The sequence below is a fragment of the Eleutherodactylus coqui genome, chromosome 8 (assembly GCF_035609145.1).
Source record: "Eleutherodactylus coqui strain aEleCoq1 chromosome 8, aEleCoq1.hap1, whole genome shotgun sequence".
NCBI classification, from domain to species: domain Eukaryota; kingdom Metazoa; phylum Chordata; class Amphibia; order Anura; family Eleutherodactylidae; genus Eleutherodactylus; species Eleutherodactylus coqui.
Genome location: NC_089844.1, coordinates 162,295,880 through 162,314,342, shown reverse-complemented (window position 1 = coordinate 162,314,342; position 18,463 = coordinate 162,295,880). Strand labels below are relative to the sequence as shown.

The window sequence follows — 18,463 nt, the reverse complement described above, 5'->3', positions numbered from 1 at the left end:
TCACTCACCTTGTATATAGAGGGGGCCGGTGCTCTTCTCTGCTGGTTTCCCTAAACTGGGATGCTCCACTCTGAAGATAAACTCTGCTCCTTGGTCCTCGCTGACTGATGGAGTGAACATTATACATCCTCTATATATAAATGTGTTGTCCTTCTGGCGCTCTCCTGTAAGGTCTGAAATCATGTATTTATCACCATGAACCAGCGGGAACAGATCCTGACCGTCCTTCTCCTTCTTCAGCCACCTGACACTCAGCACATCGGGGAACACGCTGGACACCTCACATTTCAGGGTGGCTGCGATCCCCGCAAGAAGGTTGGGAACAGGAATCTCTCGTAATTCTGGCCTCCATGGGAAATCTAAAGAAGCAAAGGAAAGGAAAAGCATGTTGTAGAATGTGTTAGAGCTAAACATCGGTCCACGAAAAGTCTTCCACCAAGGCTGTTCCAGACCCGCGTCTTGTCACACACCCATCATACGGATCCGTAATAAGGACGCGATACAGATGACACTGCAACCATTTGCCTCCGTATTTACGGTCATTGCTTTTATTTTCTATTGAGTTAATATGGATATGTATTTGCCCAATAGAAAATACCAATGAATACAAATAAGGAGGCAAATGCAGACAAAAACAAGTCATGCTGCATTAACACAGCTGTGGCAAATATGGCCGTGTGAATAAGTAGATTTACATTAACTCCGTATCACTGACCACACAACAAGGACCAAATATGGAGTTACAATATACTTCTCTGAAAGTGGCCTAATTCTTAAGGCCCATTTAGACACGATTATCACTCAAAAGCCATCTTTAGAGTGATAACCGTTGCGTCTAAACACGCTGCCATCGTGGATTATCCGTTAATCGCTGATTTTTAGCAAGCTAAAAGTCAGTGATGAGCCTCATCAGTGTCCCACGCTGAGATCTCAGCGGGATACTGCTGATAGCATTCTTTCAGCTGGTATCCCGCTCGGACTTGTCAGCAAGATACCAGCTGGCTCCAAGAACAAAGCAGCTGCTGTTCTCAGAGCTGTCAGCGGTATTCCAATCCGCCATTTATTTGAGCGATTTTTGAGCGATCATCTTTCAGTGTAAATGGGACTTTACCAACACTGGAGTCGATGACATTCCTGACTGCTGCATTTATTTACAAGGGTTACATCCGGAGCAGCGGCCATGCATGAAATAAAGCACAAATTAGTAGTGAAATCCTGTGTAATTCTCACTGATCACTACAGACGAGGCTCGTTACACCTTTACCTTTATCCACAGCAGACATCTGCCTCCACTCCCAGCCGTCCATGGACTCATGCTTCCAGGAGACCTTCACCCAGGACTGCGGATCTTTGAAGAAGCTTCCAGGAAGTTTATACTCGCTGTGTACGCTGTAAGTGCCGTCAGCATTTTTTACTGTTTTATCCAATATCGGGTTTTCTTTATCGTTCCATCTTATCTGGATATCAGAAGGATAAAATTCCTCAATGTCCAAAGCACACAGGACATCATCCGAATTAGTCAGGGACAGTTTGATAGGGCTCCGCACTTTGGGCTTTGCTGCAAAACAATGCAAAACTACAAGTCAGATATCTACTTCCATAATATGTATTAATAGGAATATCTGTATTTAGACAAGAGATATCGCTATATGGAGGAATGAAATTAATAGAAGGGAGATTTTGAAATAAGGGGTGTAGGTGACAGGAGGAGGTAAATACAGTGTAATGCTGACTCTCTGGGGGATGATGGGCATACAGATAGTAAGAACCCCTCCATCCATCTCATTCGGTGGTCTATGCATAATTTTCCTTTCTCGCGCTACAATTAAGACCTTTAGTTGAGTTCCAGTTAGGGTTGGGAAATTAAGCTAATTAATTTGGTTAATTTGCTGTTTCATGTGAACACTATTCTGAATTTCCTGGAAATAGATTATGCCTGTCCCCAGCAGGACAAAGGAGAATAACGATAGTAACAGACAATTTAGTTAAGCGCCATTTACTGTGTGCATCTACAAAAGTAGCAGGGCGGAATGGAACAGCGGGATGAAGACAAGAAGTGGCTTCTAGTTGTAGAGGGGCTCCCTCACCCCACCGCTGGTTAGTCCAAGTACGGGCAAAATGTTGAATTCTGCATAGAAGGCTTGTCTGTCAATGTGGAGGAGACAACGGTAGGTTGGGAGGAGGCTGCCCAAGAGCCCGGCACCACTGTCATCTCCAGCTATCTAGCACAAACTGCCCAACAGCTATCCAAACATATAGGCAATCGGGTCCTTCTTACTAACACTGATAAGGATGTAGCCCGCTCAGAGCAGACTACAGTCTTTTCAGGGTTGTAAAAAAGGGACTGATGGGCTGTATTTTAAGGATAGTGGTCAGGCAGCTCTGTGATAGCTGGAGATTATAGCAGTGTTGACGTCCTGTGTACAGTCTATAGCAGGGAATTACTACAAAACACTGGCCTGATAGAAGATAGGTGATAATGTGCAGACTCCCAAGAAAAGCACTAAAACTATAACAATCTACACCAAGAGTCCTAAGATTGTGTTCACGTCTACATTGGAGGCTCCATTGCAGATTCATCACAGCTCATTTCGCACAACGCTGCACAAAGGGCTATTTTTCCTCCCAGAAAATAGCTAAAACCTCGTCAGGCATTTTCTGTCAGGAACCGTTGGTGTCTGTTCTATGATGGGATTTGCACTGCGTAACACAGAAACCATAATGTAGATATAGACAGAGCGTAATGAAGGGCTAAGTACCACTCACTATAGAAGAAGGGGAAAAGGAGCTGAAAAGAAGAGTGTAAAGAAAAAGGCATTTCGGAATACCTGTGTGTTATTACTAAAATTAAAGTTTTATTTTACCAAATATCCTCCTGCGTCTATCATCTCTGCAAAATCTCACTATAGAGAGCAACACCTTTATGACAGGACCAACAAGCCATGGTGCCCGATGCAGCCTTGCGGGTAACCCTGGTTAAGGAATGTCGCCCATAAACCAATTTTGGACACATATGAACAGTGTCGTGAAATCTCTGCATGACGGCAGCAATATGCTCCTGCTCCGAGCCGGCTGAATAAATCTGCTGTACCAGTGACTGCTGTACCTTGGCAGCTCACCGTCTGCCCTGGAAAAAATTCCCAGGAGAAAGACTGTCCTCATTGCTTCTCAAAAGTGGGAGCAGTTGTTGTTAGCAAGTTACCACCAAGTTGCAGAATGTTTGTTGTGTCTTCTACTTCTGGTCCAAGTCTGCAGATTGTCGAAGAGGTCTGCCACGGTTGTAAAGGGTGTGACTTATTGAACCCGCGGAAGCAATTGAAAGTCGAACTGCTACTCAATGGGTGCATGAACACTGGAGTAACCTCCAAACAATGCATCAAATTACAAACCAACGAAAGCAGCACAAGTCCCCGGTATAAGAAGCCCTGCTGAGGCCGGGTGAACGGATCCTAGTATGAGCCAAAAGAGCGAAAGGGAAACTGGACAGTTTGGAATCTACTCCCAAGATTGTAATATAGATTGTAATATAGATTGTATTCCCATATGACCCGTTAGAGTAATCAATTTAGTTGATACTCAACACTCAATGTGTATTTTAGTCTCATCAATCAGGTATTCCTAATTATTGCAATGCATTACTGAAGAAAACATCCCCAGCTTCTGCATGTGTGGCAGTCGGCAAAATGGCAGACGCATGCACAAAAGCTGAGGATTCCCCCGAAAAGTAGATGATAACCTGGAGGCCTCGCTGAGTGGTCCTGGCCACGTGACCGCTGTTATGCAATGGTATAAAAAAATAGCGATCTGCCTTAGGCCGGACTCACACAACCAGATAGGAATTGCGGATTATTATTGCCTAATACGTGAATCAAATGCACTGGATTACACAAGTCCACTCACATTAGTGGGTCGGCATAACGTAATCCTCCCACAGAAAACAGAACGCAGCATCTTCTATTATACCGCGGATATAAGTGATAGACCCTATTGTGCTCTATGGTCACAGATATAACAACCCATAAGTAACTTCATTGAGTACAGACTGCGGGTACCCACATCATCGCTAAGTGCTGGAAATATAAACAAACAGTGTACTGCGCCAGACCTCCTGTGCGACTACGCAGTTATGACCAGTATACTTGCGGGGCCATACACCAGGCCACGGCCAGCTCACAGCTGGGATTTGCTTCTTTTTAGGGAGTCAATTTTTTTTCTGCACAAGTGAGTAATGGGTCCTGGAATTTATACAGATGTGTCCTGAAATCCAATGGGTGTTCCCTCCATAATAGGCCTAGCCATGTGTCCAATAAGCAGATTGGGGCTACAGTGCAGGTGTTGCTGAACACAGAAGAACTAGTGCTCTAAAATATATTTTTCACATGCTTTAAAATAAATGTTGCAAAAAATTGTGGGGTCAGAATGCTCAGTACACAGATTAATTTGTTAAGGGGGGGGGGGTCTAGATTTCTAAATGGGGTCACTTGTGGGGGTGCATTGTGGCACCTTGATGGCTCTACAAGTGAGCAATGAGTCCTGGAATTTATTCAGTTGTGCCCTAAAAGCCAAAAGGGCATTACCCTCCATTATAGGCCTAGCCATGTGTCCAGTAAGCAGATTGGGGCTACAATGGGTATGTCTCTGAACACGGGAAAAACAGGGGGATCCATTTTGGGGCGAAAGTCTTCATTCAGAAGTGCACTGTATAAAAAACCCTGTTTTTAAAATTACAATTGCCCAAAAAATTTGAATAGTATTTTTATTTTTTTTTCTAAACCCAATTTACACGAGACGACTGTCAGGCAAACGATGCCCGGCACTCGTCCCCGCATGTGCTTGCTCTTGTGCAACAGCATGGAGCGAGTATCGTTGGCTTACAGCAGGGCAGCTGAAGATTTCACTCCTCGCGCTCCCCCTCCTCTATGTTCACTTAACACAGCGGCCATTCAGTACTGAACGGCCGCTGTGTTAAGTGAAAGGAGAGGGACGAGGAAGTGCGAGGAGTGAAATCTCCTCCAGCTGCCCCACTGTGAGCCAACAATTCTCGCTCCTGTACAACATCGCCTCCCTACTGTCAGTACACCACCCAGCCCGCTCACTCCGATCGGCTAACACACTCAGACTAAACACCCCTGTAATACGAACCTCTCATGCTCACCTACAGGACTTGACCAGAGCAGCACCCATCCTCTGGAATGCTCTACCCCAAGGCATCCGGACAACTCCCGATGCACGAAATTTCAGACGTGCCTTAAAGACGCACCTCTTCAGGGAAGCATACCAAATCTCCTGACCTAGTCCCTCGCCCCTCCCTATGGTGCCCCACCCTGTTTGCCTTCTGATAAATGATCTGTACATAAAATTTCCTATTGCCTGTGTTCCCCAACCCCTGCACCTCCTGTACCACCCTCAACCCATTTGTGTCTAACCCAATGTACCTCACATCGTATTTGTTGCAATTGTTGTATTGTTTTGCATTTATCCATGCCTCAAAGCGCTGCGGAATAAGTTGGCGCTATACAAATAAAGATTATTATTATTATATATTATAACAGCATGGAGCAAGTACATACGGGACAAGAGTCAGGCATAGTTTGCCCGACAGTTGTCCCGTGTAAATGGGGCTTTAGATTAATTCAAAAACTGTGGGGTTAAAATATGTAGTACACCCCTAGATTAATTTAACCCTTTCCAATCCACTGTCGGGACTGTCACGACATCATTTTCCTCTATAGCTCCGATGTTGGGACAGACCCGACATGCTGTTACTGCACTGCTTCCTCCCCCCGCTCTGCTGCCAGAGGCCACCCGACACATTTATGTGAATAGGTGAGCTGGAAACAGCACTGAACAGCGCTGGATTCTTCATTTACTGAAAGCCAGATGTTCCTTCTCCTCTGCCCTGCTGCCCTGTGTTCTCCGACAATACAGAAGGGAAGAAAGAACATGAGTGCAGTCAGTAAATGAAGAGCCCAGCGCTTATCAGTGCTGATAGTGAATGCCCGAATGTGCTTCCCTCCCGCGCTCTGCTGCCGGAGGACACCCGACACTTTTATGTCAGTAAGTGAGCTGGAAACAGCACTGGACAGCGCTCCATTCTTCTTCATTTACTGAATGCCCCCCTGTTTTCAGCTCACTTACTGACATAAAAGCGTGTCGGGTGTCCTCTGGCAGCAGAGCGGGGGAGAGAAGCAAATTCGGGCATTCACTATCAGCACTGATAAGCGCTGGGCTCTTCATTTACTGACTGCACTCATATTCTTTCTCCCCTCCTGTATTGACGGAGAATACAGGGCAGCAGGGCAGAAGAGAAGGAACATCTGGCTTTCAGTAAATGAAGAATCCAGCGCTGTTCAGTGCTGTTTCCAGCTCACTTATTCACATAATTGTGAGCCAAAGAAATTAGAAAGGGGGAAGGAGAGAAACCACCTTTTACTGTAAAACATGTACTAGAAAGCCTGGACTTCATCCTGCAATTTGTTTCAAAAAATATCACATGCTAAAAAATTATAAGTCAAAATAAATTAAAACCTTTTAATTTATCTAAAAGTGCTAATAAAATCATTAGGTTAATTTATTTGTGTGGTTTTCTATGTTGTTCCAAGTAATCCACCAACCTCTTTGCCTCACAAAATAAATTGGAGCTGGGGAAAATGCACGTGGCAAAAAAAATTGGATTGGAAAGGGTTAAGGGGTCTAGTTTTCAAAATGGGGTCATTTGTAGGGGGCGTTCTATCGTTTTGGCAGCTTGATGGCTCTACAAGTGGGCAATGGTACCTCAAAAACCCTTCAAGCTAAATTTTTGTTCTGAAAGCCACCAGCTGCTGCTTTAGTTTGGGCCCCTGTTGTGCATCCAGACATATTAGGACCACAACGAGTATGTTTCTTAACATAGGACATACAGGGGTTTCCATTTCAGCTGAAAATCTTCATTTTCATGTGCACTAAAGAAAAGAAAACTGTCTTTAAAATGACAGATTTGCAAAAATATGACTTCTTTCCCTTTAAATTGCATTAGCTTCTGAAAAAGAACAAGACAAACAAACCAAAAAAAAACCAAAAAAACAGTGGGGTCAAAATACTCCTGCCACCTCAGTGAATACATTAAGGGGTGCATTTTTTAAAATGGGATCACTTGTGGGGGTAACTATCATTATGATACCCATGAGCCTTTGTAATCTTGGCTTGGTGTAGGAAAACAAAGTGTTCCTGAAAATTTTAACAATTAAATGTTAAATTTGTACATCTTGTAAATGGTATAAACACCTAAAGTTTTTCAAATGTGCTTCCAGAATAAAGTAAAGATGCTGTTCAAATTTTTGATAAGATATACAAAATTTGCACATATTTGACATACTGCAGTTGAAAATGTGAAAAACAAAGACACAATTTTTGTGTATATTAAAAACACCAAAATTGGGAAAAGTTTGAAAAAATTATCAGTCTAATTTTACCACCAAAATGAAGTACAAAATGTGGTGAAAAAACAAGAATTACTTGGATATATAAAACCTTCACAGCCCCGTATACAAAGTCACACCTGAAAACGAGGAAGGACCTTTGAGAATGGTGCACTGAAACGTGTTACAGCCTTTTAGCTCTAGGATAGATCCTGCTCCTTGAGAAAAGCAAGAGACTGTAGAAATTGTACCACCAGAGAGCCTCACAGAACATACGGCACTCACACAAAGAGCTGCCCTGTAGATCAACACGTCCAAATGTGGTAGTTCCACCACAGCGCTATGCAGCGGATTATTTTGTCTGAAGCCTAGTCAATTGTAGGAACTACAAATGCTAAGTGGTGTGGTAAAGTAAGGGGTTAAATGCCCATGCAAAGTGTTTAGTGTATAGAGAAGTTTACTTTTGGACCCTGTTTTATGGCCTTGCCAGGGTCTTAAAGAGAACCACATGTTTTGTTCGCTCCGATTTTGTTGCTATGGATTGACAGGACCTCAGCTGCACACCGATTGGCTGAAGGGCAGGGTATAAAAGACAAGGTTCTGTTTCAAGTCTGATGTGATACAACAGTTTTAGAGAGTGCAGGAAAGAGACACTAAGTTAGTGGAGCTGCAGCAGAGAGACCTGCAGCTGGATTTATATACTCAGGAGGGATATTCTCATGCGATCAGCTCAGCATACCCGAACTGCACAGAACAAGCAGAAGCTAATGAGAATGGGCTGTGACCCTGCCTAGTGTGTTGTGGGGGGTCTAGACCAGTGTTCCCCAACTCCAGTCCTCAGGGACCGCCAACAGGTCGTGTTTTCAGGAATTCCTCAGTGTTACACAGGTGACATAATTATCATCGGTGCCTCAGACATTGTCACAGGTGTTCTTAGTATAGGATATCCTGAAAACATGACCTGTTGGTGGTCCCTGAGGACTTGAGTTGGGGACCCCTGGTCTAGACCACATCTTCTGGCAACGTGCACCATCACCAGAGATACAGAGACCAACCTTAAGGGCTGGTTTAAGTGAGACAACTGCTGTGAAAACCAAAGCTATATGACATATCACCGCAGGGAAGATGCCCGGCTGGCTGCGCCTCACCCAGCAAAATTGGCTGCTTGCTGTGCGTGACCAGAGAGACATTCAGGGTGATCAGCAATTTTGCCCCGGGGATCTCTCTGATGAGACAACACCTTTAATGTGGTTCTGTCTTTAGAATACAAAAATCCTATACTCACCTATTCCTTTCCCCCATCAGTCTTCTTACCGCATCTTCTCCCTGACAATGATCTGTTGTCTCCTGCAGTTTCCCCGGGTCACCTCACCTCCAGCCGGCAGAATCATCTTCTGGTGATGAAGCGTCCATTCTCTTCAGTCTCCTTCCTGCAGGGCAAGAAGCGTTCATAGTCTAGCAGGGAGTGCTGAGCTATTACAGAGACTGTGTATGTGCGCTGTCTCTGCAATAGTATATGAACACTCGCAAGGAGACAGCGTGCATGGGCAAAGTCTCTGCAATAGATTACTGAACTTTACGTACTGAAGGTACGGAACGTTACGTCACTAGTGGCATAACCTACACTGACCTGCCAGAAGAAGAATGCAGAGAATGGACACATCAGAAGGAGGATCCGGTCGGCTGAAGGGAAGGTGACACAGGGGACTGGAGAAGATCAACGAGGAGAAGATGATTGACATTCTGGGTATTATCGGTTTGAGACATTTGATATAATAACTACTGTTATTAGTAAATGTTTCTCACCATAAAGCTGTTTCCGCTGGAAAGTCTTCTTCTTGACTCTCCCCTCGCAGGTGACTCTGCAGCTTATTGTGATAGGTTTGTGCTTGGAGACAGAAGGTGTGAAGGTGAGACAACTGGTGACATCCAGGAGATCTTGTATATCAGACACATCTGTCCGCTCTCTGTGAGCCACATATCCAGGACACTGACCGCCATCTTTCTTCATGTCTGTGCCTCCCGAATCCTCACATATTTCATGTTCTGTCCCGTCCTTCCCGGTCACGATCCATATCACCCGGGTGTTCTGTGTACAATATGACGCTGCACAGTACAAGGTCACCTTCTCTCCATCATACCACCGCTGGGGTCCCTGGATGTTGTTTACGAAAAATGCCTGGACCTCTGTGGAATAAAAGAGAATGGACAGTAAGCTATTTCTTTCTGATTCATTTGGTTGGTTAAGATTTACACGAAGAAAGATGAGAATTTCTGGAGCAAAAGAAAAAAAACAAACTAACACATTGAGCTTTACAGATCAAGTTTATAGTTAAAGGTTATGAGTCACAATGAAAAAAGACGGATTTATACAAGAAGTTATTTTCAACATTTTTGAAGGATTCTTGGCAATTTTTAGTTTTGATATCAAAATGTACATAAAAAAATTAACCACTAAGCCTAATAGTCCGATATTTCCTGTTCTGAACAGAAAACTTTAGCTGCCATCTCATCATCATCCCAGGCAGGATTACACTGAAAGGTGACACCTATATAGAAATACAAGTATCCACAGTTCATAACTGCTAACCTCCTCCCCAGCCCATGACAAAACAGAGCATGCCGCAACACTCTACCAGCAAAGTCAATAGGCGATTGGCAAAGCTTACCACCTCCCCCTTCCTGCACAGGTCACAGAGCATGCCCACAGCACTCTCCTAAAGAACCCAAAAATAAGTGTCCAAGACAGCACTGCAGAGATTAAAAGATTGTTTGAGAATTCCATATAATAAAAGGATTTAAAATACAGAACATGAAGGAAATGCATCAATACAAGGGAAATATATCACCTCAGGTCACACATATAGGGAGTTCCCAAAGAAGATCATGCTCATATTAACCTACAATAGGCTCAACCAAGCTCATCATGCCAATCCCTGCGCCCCAACGCACACGTTTCATCCTCTGGACTGGAGGTGATGTATTTCTTTGTGTATTGATTCTGCATTTCCTTTATGTGCTGCTTTTTCAATGTTTTTAAGCAGCACATAAAGAAAACGCAACATCAATACACAAAGAAATACATCACTTCAGGTCCAGAGGATGAAACGTGTGCGTTGGGGCGCAGGGATTTGTATGATATTGAGCTTAGTTGTGCCTATAGTAGGTTAGTATGAGCAGATTAATGAAGCAGGTTAATGCAGCAATGTTTTTATTATGTAGGTAATTCTCAATAAACAATCTTTTAATGATCTCTGCAGACTGTCTGGGACATTTGTTTTTGGGTTTGTTATATTGGTTGATGGCGTGGGACTGACATTTTTGGTGGAGCTCTAGTTGTCTTCATATAGTAAGTCAATGGGTCCCCTCCTGTCAAGTGTCTGTGGCCCATGAATTCTGCTGTAAAGCATCTCTCTAAATGCTGTTAAGTGAAACTCAGGCAAAATGGCCGCCCCCGTAGTCATGTAGAGGATAATGAATTAAAAAAATTAAAAAAAACTACAATCAGAAGATAAACAGATTAGAAAAATTGAATATGCTTCACTACATGGTTTTAATTAGTAAAAGAATTTAGGTGATACATTCTCTAAGAATTTTAGGGAACATCTAAGCTCAGTAACTACACTTTTTAAAATACAATCATTAACCCCTTAATGACACGGCCTATTTTGGCGTTGAGGACCAAGCGTTTTTTGGTATTTTTTCATCTCCATTTTTCAAAAGCCATAACTTTTTTATTTTTCCGTCGGCGCGGCCGTATAAGGGCTTATTTTTTGCGTGGCAAGCTGTAGTTTTTATCGTTGCCACTTTTGGGTACATAGACTATATCGTAAAACTTTAATTTTTTTTATGATAACAGGGAGAGAAAACGCATTAATTCTGCCATAGATTTTTTTTTATTACAGCGCTAATCATGCAGCATAAATGACACATTAAATTTTTTCTACAGTTCGGTACAGTTACAACGATACCAAAATTGTTATTTTTTTTTAGGTTTTTACACTTTTTTGCAATAAAAAGCCTTTTTTGGAAATCTTTTTTTTTCTCTATAGCTGCATTCAAAGTCCTGTAACTTTTTTATTTTTCTATGTACGGAGCTCTATGAGGGCTTATTTTTTGCAAGACGAACTGTAGTTTTTATTGGTACCATTTTGGGGAATGTACGGCTTTTTTGATCACTTTTATTGCATTTTTTGTGAGGCAAAACGCTAAAAATAAGCATTTTGCCTCCGTTTTTTTACGCTTTGTGTTGTACAAAATAAAAAGCGTGTTCAACTTTTTGTACACGTTCTTATGGACGCGTCAATACCCAATATGTGGGGGGTTTAATTTTTTTTTTACCTTTTTTTATGCTAATATTAGAAAAAGCATAAAAGACAGGAATTAGGTCCTACCTGTTAATTCCTTTTCTTGAAGTCATCCTGACAGCATACACATGGAGGTTGTCTGCTGAACACCTGTTGGGACAGGAAGCGGAAATACAAAAAGGCAACTCCCACCACCGGCTCACCAGTGTGTACCAAATAACTACAGTGACCCGGCTTTGCTTAACCAATCATTTTTAATATAGAAATCATAGTACAACACGTAAAAATAACTCAAGGGGAGGGAAAAGCCCCTATGCTGTCAGGATGACTTCAAGAAAAGGAATTAACAGGTAGGACCTAATTCCTGTCTTCCCCTCGTCATCCTGACAGCATACACATGGAGGAATGCCAACGACCAAGGGCTTTAGGGAGGGACCACTGCCTGCAGCACCTTCCGCCCAAAGGCCATATCACGGTTGGCCCCCAAATCCAGGCGATAGTGTTTAACGAAAGTATGTGTGCTCGACCACGTGGCGGCTCTGCCGATCTGGTCGGTTGTCGCCTGGGCTCTCTCCGCCCAGGAACAGGCGACCGCCCTAGTGGAATGGGCTCTAACGTCGCCCGGGAGTGGGATCCCCTGGGATCTGTACGCCTCTTCTATGGCCCTCCTGACCCAACGCGCTAAGGAATCCTTAGTAGCGGCCCCTCCTCTGCGTGGACCCTGAATTTGAATGAAGAGGTTGTTAGACTTCCTGAAGGAATGTGTGACCTCCAAATACTTCAGGACTGCTCGTCTAACATCTAAATTATGGAACCTCTGTTCCGTGGTATTATGGGGTTCCTGGCAGGAGGGAAGTACTATACGCTGTTCTCTGTGAAAGTCTGTGAGAACGTTTGGTTGAAAGAAGGGGTCGTCAGGCCTGAACTCGATTTTATCTGGGAAGGTGGTCATGTATGGGGTCCTAATCGAGAGGGATTGAATCTCCCCGATCCGTCTGGCGGATGTGATGGCCACTAAAAAGGCAAGTTGTAGGAGAGGATCTTTACTGATAGATCTTCCAGTAGCTCAAAGGGGTGTGCACAGAGGGCCTGCAAAACAAGGTTCAGGACCCATGGGGGCAAGTTTTCTCTTATAAAGGGATGGAGTCTGACTGCCCCTTTCAGATATTTCTTAATTAGCCTATGGTCGCCTAAGGGGAAGTCGAAGAAGGCCCCAAGGGCGGCCACCTGGACCTGGAGTATATTTTTCTGGTGGATTTTTTGAGGCTCTCACATAACATAGTGGTCACCCTCCCTGATAGGCCCTGGCTCAGGTATTTTACCCGCTCAACTTCCAGGCCGCCAGTCTGAACTGTCGGACCTTTGGGCCTATCAGGGGACCCTGCTGAAGGAGGTTGTCTCTCTGCGGCAGATGTAGAGGCTCCTGTGTCGAGAGAGCGGCCAGGAGCGGGAACCAGGGTCTCTTGGGCCAGAATAGGGCCACCAGGATAATGGAGCCTGGGGACTCCTGAATTTTCCTTAGGACCCGAGGAATCAGGGGGATAGGCGGGGAGGCGTATGCAAGGTCCCAATCCCAGGCCTGGGATAGTGCATCTATTCCCAGGGAGCCCCCGTCTGCTCCCCTGGAGAAAAACCGGGGACACTTTGTGTTCTCCCGAGAGGCGAACAAGTCCACCTTGGGTGTCCCCCATCTCTCTAAAATTAGCTGGAACGCGTGTGGATGTAGAGTCCACTCCCCGGGGTCTATCTTCCTGTGGCTGAGATGGTCCGCCATGGAGTTCCCTGGGCCCCTTACGTGGTACGCTGTGACGGAAGGCGTCCGCTGCTCTATCCACCCGAGAACTTTCGCCGCCAGGTCTTGGAGTCGGGGGTTCCGCGTGGATCCCTGGTGGCGGATGAGGGACACAGTTGTTATGTTATCCGAAAGGATCTTAATGTGTCTACCCCTGATCTCTGTCTCGAGGCCCCGAATGGCCTTCAAGACAGCGCAAAGTTCTTTGTAGTTGGAGGATTGAGCAGCTTACTCCTGGTTCCAGCCCCTTTGGACGTAATGACGGCCTAAGTGGGCCCCCCAACCAGTTGCACTTGCGTCAGTAACGATGGATACTGGGGATGTGGGGTACCAAGCTGTGGCTCTGGTGAGGTTGGAGATAGACATCCACCATTCCAAGGAGGATTTTATCTTGTAGGTAAGGACGACTTTCCGATCCAGGGAGGCGGGGGATTTATCCCAGTTGTCTAGCATAAAGTCTTGGAGGGCTCTACAATGTAATTGGGCCCAAGGGACTACCCCGATGCAAGATGTCATGAGGCCGAGGACCCTCATGCCTCTCCTAAGGGAGACTTCAGTGGTTAGAGAAAGTGCCCGACACTCATCCTGGATCGTTTTTTGCCTTTCTAGGGGAAGGGATGAGCACTGATGGTGTGAGTCCAGAATCACTCCCAGAAATAATTTTTTTTTTCTCTCTCTGCTCGGGCAGAAGACTGGATTTAGAGGAGTTGATGATCTAGCCTAACGACTCGAACAGACGGAGTGTGAGGTTGACCTGGAACTGGAGTTCTGAAGCCGATCCTGCTATAATCAGGAAATCGTCGAGGTATCGGACAATCAACACCTTGTCAGTCCTTAGTGCCGCCACCATCTCTAACACCAGTTTGGAGAACACCCGGGGTGCGGAGGAATTCCCGAACGGCAGGCACGTAAATTGAAAGTGAGAGACAGAGCCATCTATCACCAGGGCAAACCGCAGAAACCGCTGGGAATCTATGTGTATAGGGACATGGCAATATGCGTCCTTTAAGTCCACGGTGGCCATGACACTATCCGGCGCAATTAAGGGGATTGCTGACCGCACCGATTCCATTTTAAATCTTTGATACGCGATAGATTTATTCAGGAATTTCAGATTAATTATAGTTCTATAGGATCCGTTGGGTTTTTTGATTAGGAACAAGGGGGAGTAGCACCCCTTGAATAGTTCTTCTGCGGGAACCCGAGTGATGGCCCCTAGGGACAACAGCTCTTGCACCCCCAACTGGAGGGCCTGAGCAGACGCAGGTGACTGGCAGGGGGTGACCACGAACCTCCGGGAAGGAGGGGAGGAAAATTCAATTTTGTAGCCATCCGAGACTAGGCGCAAGGCCCAGGGATTGGAGGTCACCTCGTTCCCTCTAAGGGCGAACCCCTTCAGTCTACCCCCTACTTGTAGGATCCGGGAAGGCGGATTCTCACCCTTTCCGCCTTTGGGATAGGACCAGCGTCCGGTTTTTCCTTTCCCCTTGTATGCTCTAGAGGGAACAAAGGGAGGAGGAAGGCCGCTTAAACGATTTCTCCGATGGTAGTCCCTGGCTCTTATCCGATGCCTTCTCTAGGAGAGTATCCAAGGAAGGCCCGGAGATTCTGTGTCCTTGGAAGGGCAGGGAACAGAGTCTATTCTTGGAGGCGTTATCTCCTGTCCAGGCCTTAACCCAGACAGCCCTCCTGGCTGTGTTTGAGAGGGCTGCTGAACGGGCCCCGAACCTCACTGACTCCATAGAGGCGTCTGCCAGGAAGCCGCTTGCCTGCTGGAAGAGGGGAAGGCTGCTGGAGATGTCCTCCCTAGAGTCCCTCTGAGAAATCAGCGTCTGGAGTTGGTCTAACCAGACCGACATAGATCTCGCCACAGATGTGGCCGTGATGTTGGCTTTGATGGTCAGGGCCGCGGTCTCCCAGGCCTTTTCCATCGCAGAATCCACTCTGGTATCTAGTGGATCCCGCAGTTGGGAAATGTCCTCAAAGGGGAGGGCTGCTTTTTTTGAGACCCTGGCGACCGCCAGATCCACCTTAGGGACGGTTTCTAGGAACTCGTTATCTTCTGGTGTGAAGACCATCCGATCCTTGAATTCCTTGGACAGGAAGAATTTCTGATCTGCCTGTTTCCACTCTGTCAGGATCAGCTGTTTTAAAATGTCATTAACTGTGAATGACGGTTTTGGCTGTGGTAGGAGTCCCCGGAACAGGCTATCCTGAAAGGATGGCTGCTGCGGCACCTCTTCCTCCACCTGCATGGTGCGCCGGACTGCAGTTAACAGCTGACCCAAGTCCGCCGATGAAAAGAAATACTTCCTTGCATCCTCCATGGGCGGCATGGATTCTGAAGGAGAATCTTCTAGGACCTCCTCAGAGTCTGACTCTTCCATTCGTGCCCGCCTTACCCTTTTCGTGGGGGGCGGCAGAGAAAGAGATGAGAGCGAGGCTTCAATCTCCTCGCGGATCATGGATCGGATGTCCGACATGTCCGAGGAGCCCTCTTCGCGGATCACCTTCTCCGTACAGTCCGCGCATAGTGGCTAGGTGTGGCCCTCTTCTAGCCGCTGCAAGCAACTGGACATTTGCGCACTCGCTTTTTGGCCTCTCTAACCTTTTGTGCATCTCTGTCCTAAGAGACGGAGACAGCAAAAAGGACTTCCAGCACCAGATTTTGATGTCTCAATCCTCCCTCCCCGGTACTCCCAAAGCAGTCTACTCACCAGCAGGCTGCTTTCAGTGTCCTCTCTGGCTGACATCTTCAGTAAGGTGCAGACAGGAAAGATGCAGAGGAATCCAGTCCTTTTAAATTTTCAAATTTGGCACCGACACGCCCCCTTTAAGTGAGGCCCCGCCCCCGTGACGCGGTCGCGCTGACGTTACGCCGCATACACTGGGATGCCGCCGACCAGCACACCCGTGGGGACGCACGCCGACCAGCACACCGCCGACCGGACCCACCGCCTAGGAGGCACACATGGCGCCGCGCTCGCGCCGAACGGACCGCCCCGAGCGCTGCTGGCATACCTCTCTAGACGTGGATCCCTGGAGACACCGGCGTCCGAGCCTGCAGGTACCGGGGCTGCTTCCTACCGGTACGACAACCCCACTGGGCAGCGTACCGGGGGAGGATTTTCCCACTGGGGGACCAGTGCTGGGTAGATCCTGCGGGTGAGGGTCCCCTCGTAGGGTTTCACCCGCGCAAGCCCTGCCAGCCCGAACAGAGGGTCGTCCCCCCACGGGCGGACAGGCTGCATGGGAGTCTTCTTTCTTCATTCACCTCCAGCATACACCTGGAGGCCCGCTTGGACTGTCCTGTAGGGACAGGAAGACACTGGTGAGCCGGTGGTGGGAGTTGCCTTTTTGTATTTCTGCTTCCTGTCCCAACAGGTGTTCAGCAGACAACCTCCATGTGTATGCTGTCAGGATGACGAGGGGAAAAGGGTTTTTTTTACATTTCTTTTTACATTCTTTTTTTCTTTTCTACACTGTTTGTGTCCCTCTGAGGGACTTGCAGCACTATGCCTATGATCGCTGTCATAAGGCATGGCAGTGCTACTGCTCTGCCATGCCTTATCGCTTATACAGCGATCATAGGCATAGGCAATACAGGACGCCAGTGTCTGGCGTCCTGTTGCCATGGTGACAGGCCGGGCTCTCGCGATGACATCGCGAGAGCCGACCGGATACACAGAGGGAGCGCGCTCCCTCTGTGAACTCTTTCCCTGCCGCGATCTTAGATCGCGGCAGGGAAGGGGTTAACAGCGGGGGGGGGGGGGGGCGCATCTCCGATGCCCCCCCCGCTGTTGCAGCGGGACGCCGGCTGTGACTGACAGCCGGCTCCCGCTGCGGGATAGCGTGAGGTCAGTCATGATCTCGCGCTATCCCGATGACGTACCGGCACGTCATTTTGCGCGAAGTACCAGGCTCCCATGACGTACCGGTACGTCATGGAGCGGGAAGGGGTTAAGGGTCCTTTCACACGGGCAAAATTTTCTGCATTCTGATGCTGTAAATTCCGCATCACTCTACTCAGATTGTGATACAGAATAAAAATGGTTTAAATCATTCTGCAATTCTGCATCAAAATCTGCAGTTAGTCCTCAGGATTTTGATACAGAGTTCCGCCGCAGTAAATTCCACCGTGTCCCAGCAGAAACACTCCGCCCATGTGAAAGGGCCCCAAAGGGACTTCAAATTGCTGCAGCCACTCTGGTTGCTGCACACCAGGATATGTGACTGCTGCAGCCAATCACTGGCTACCTACAGAAGGTCACTGCTGTGTCCAGTGATTGAAGGCAGCAGTCACAGGTCAGGATCAGCAACAACTAGTAAGGACAGAGTGGTAGAGAAACAATTGTAAGTCATGGGAAAACCCCTTTAAGGAAGAAGTGGCTAAAACCAGGGATATAGAAACATAATACATGGGAAATTTTTTTTTGATTAACCAGATATACATTTTTCTATTTTATAGAGTGAGGGTATATACTAGTTATATAAGACAGTAATAGCCCTTCAATCATTATAACTGGAGGCCTGTAATGCCGTAAAGCTGTCTTACCGGTGTCTGGCTGCTGTCCTGTCTTGGCCTCCATGGGTTTTTCGAGGCTGGGGTGATCCACTCTGCAGATAAACACCACATCATCTTCTGTCAATAGGGATTTCTTCAGAGACAGACAAGACGTCGTTGTGAAAGTCTTCTTGTCCGTCCTGCTGGACACAATATTTGGGATTGTATATATCTCAGATTCTGTAACTTCTATGAACTCCGGACAATCTTTCTTCTTCTGGAACCACTTGACAGTCAGAGCGTCAGGAAAGTAATCGGACACCAAGGACTTGAAAAGAATCGTATCACCCTGGATAACACGTTCTATAGAGTCTACGATCCGGGGACGCCAAGGGAGATCTGCAATACAAAAGGAATTGTAAGAAACCATAAAACATAAGAGATCGGTGTTATGAGTGACAGG

General features: G+C 46.5%; 1 protein-coding gene across 1 annotated transcript in view; it reads right to left on the bottom strand.

The window, feature by feature from the left end:
* The window catches only part of LOC136577982 (uncharacterized), a 59,566-nt gene continuing 41,103 nt past the window's right edge, over window positions 1-18,463 (bottom strand). Inside the window, exons 7-10 of the mRNA XM_066577893.1 lie at window positions 18,052-18,399; window positions 9,204-9,584; window positions 1,265-1,558; window positions 1-359 (exon numbers count right to left, since the gene is read on the bottom strand). Of these exons, the coding sequence (XP_066433990.1) occupies window positions 1-359; window positions 1,265-1,558; window positions 9,204-9,584; window positions 18,052-18,399 (1,382 nt within the window). The remainder of the gene's footprint in view (window positions 360-1,264; window positions 1,559-9,203; window positions 9,585-18,051; window positions 18,400-18,463) is intronic.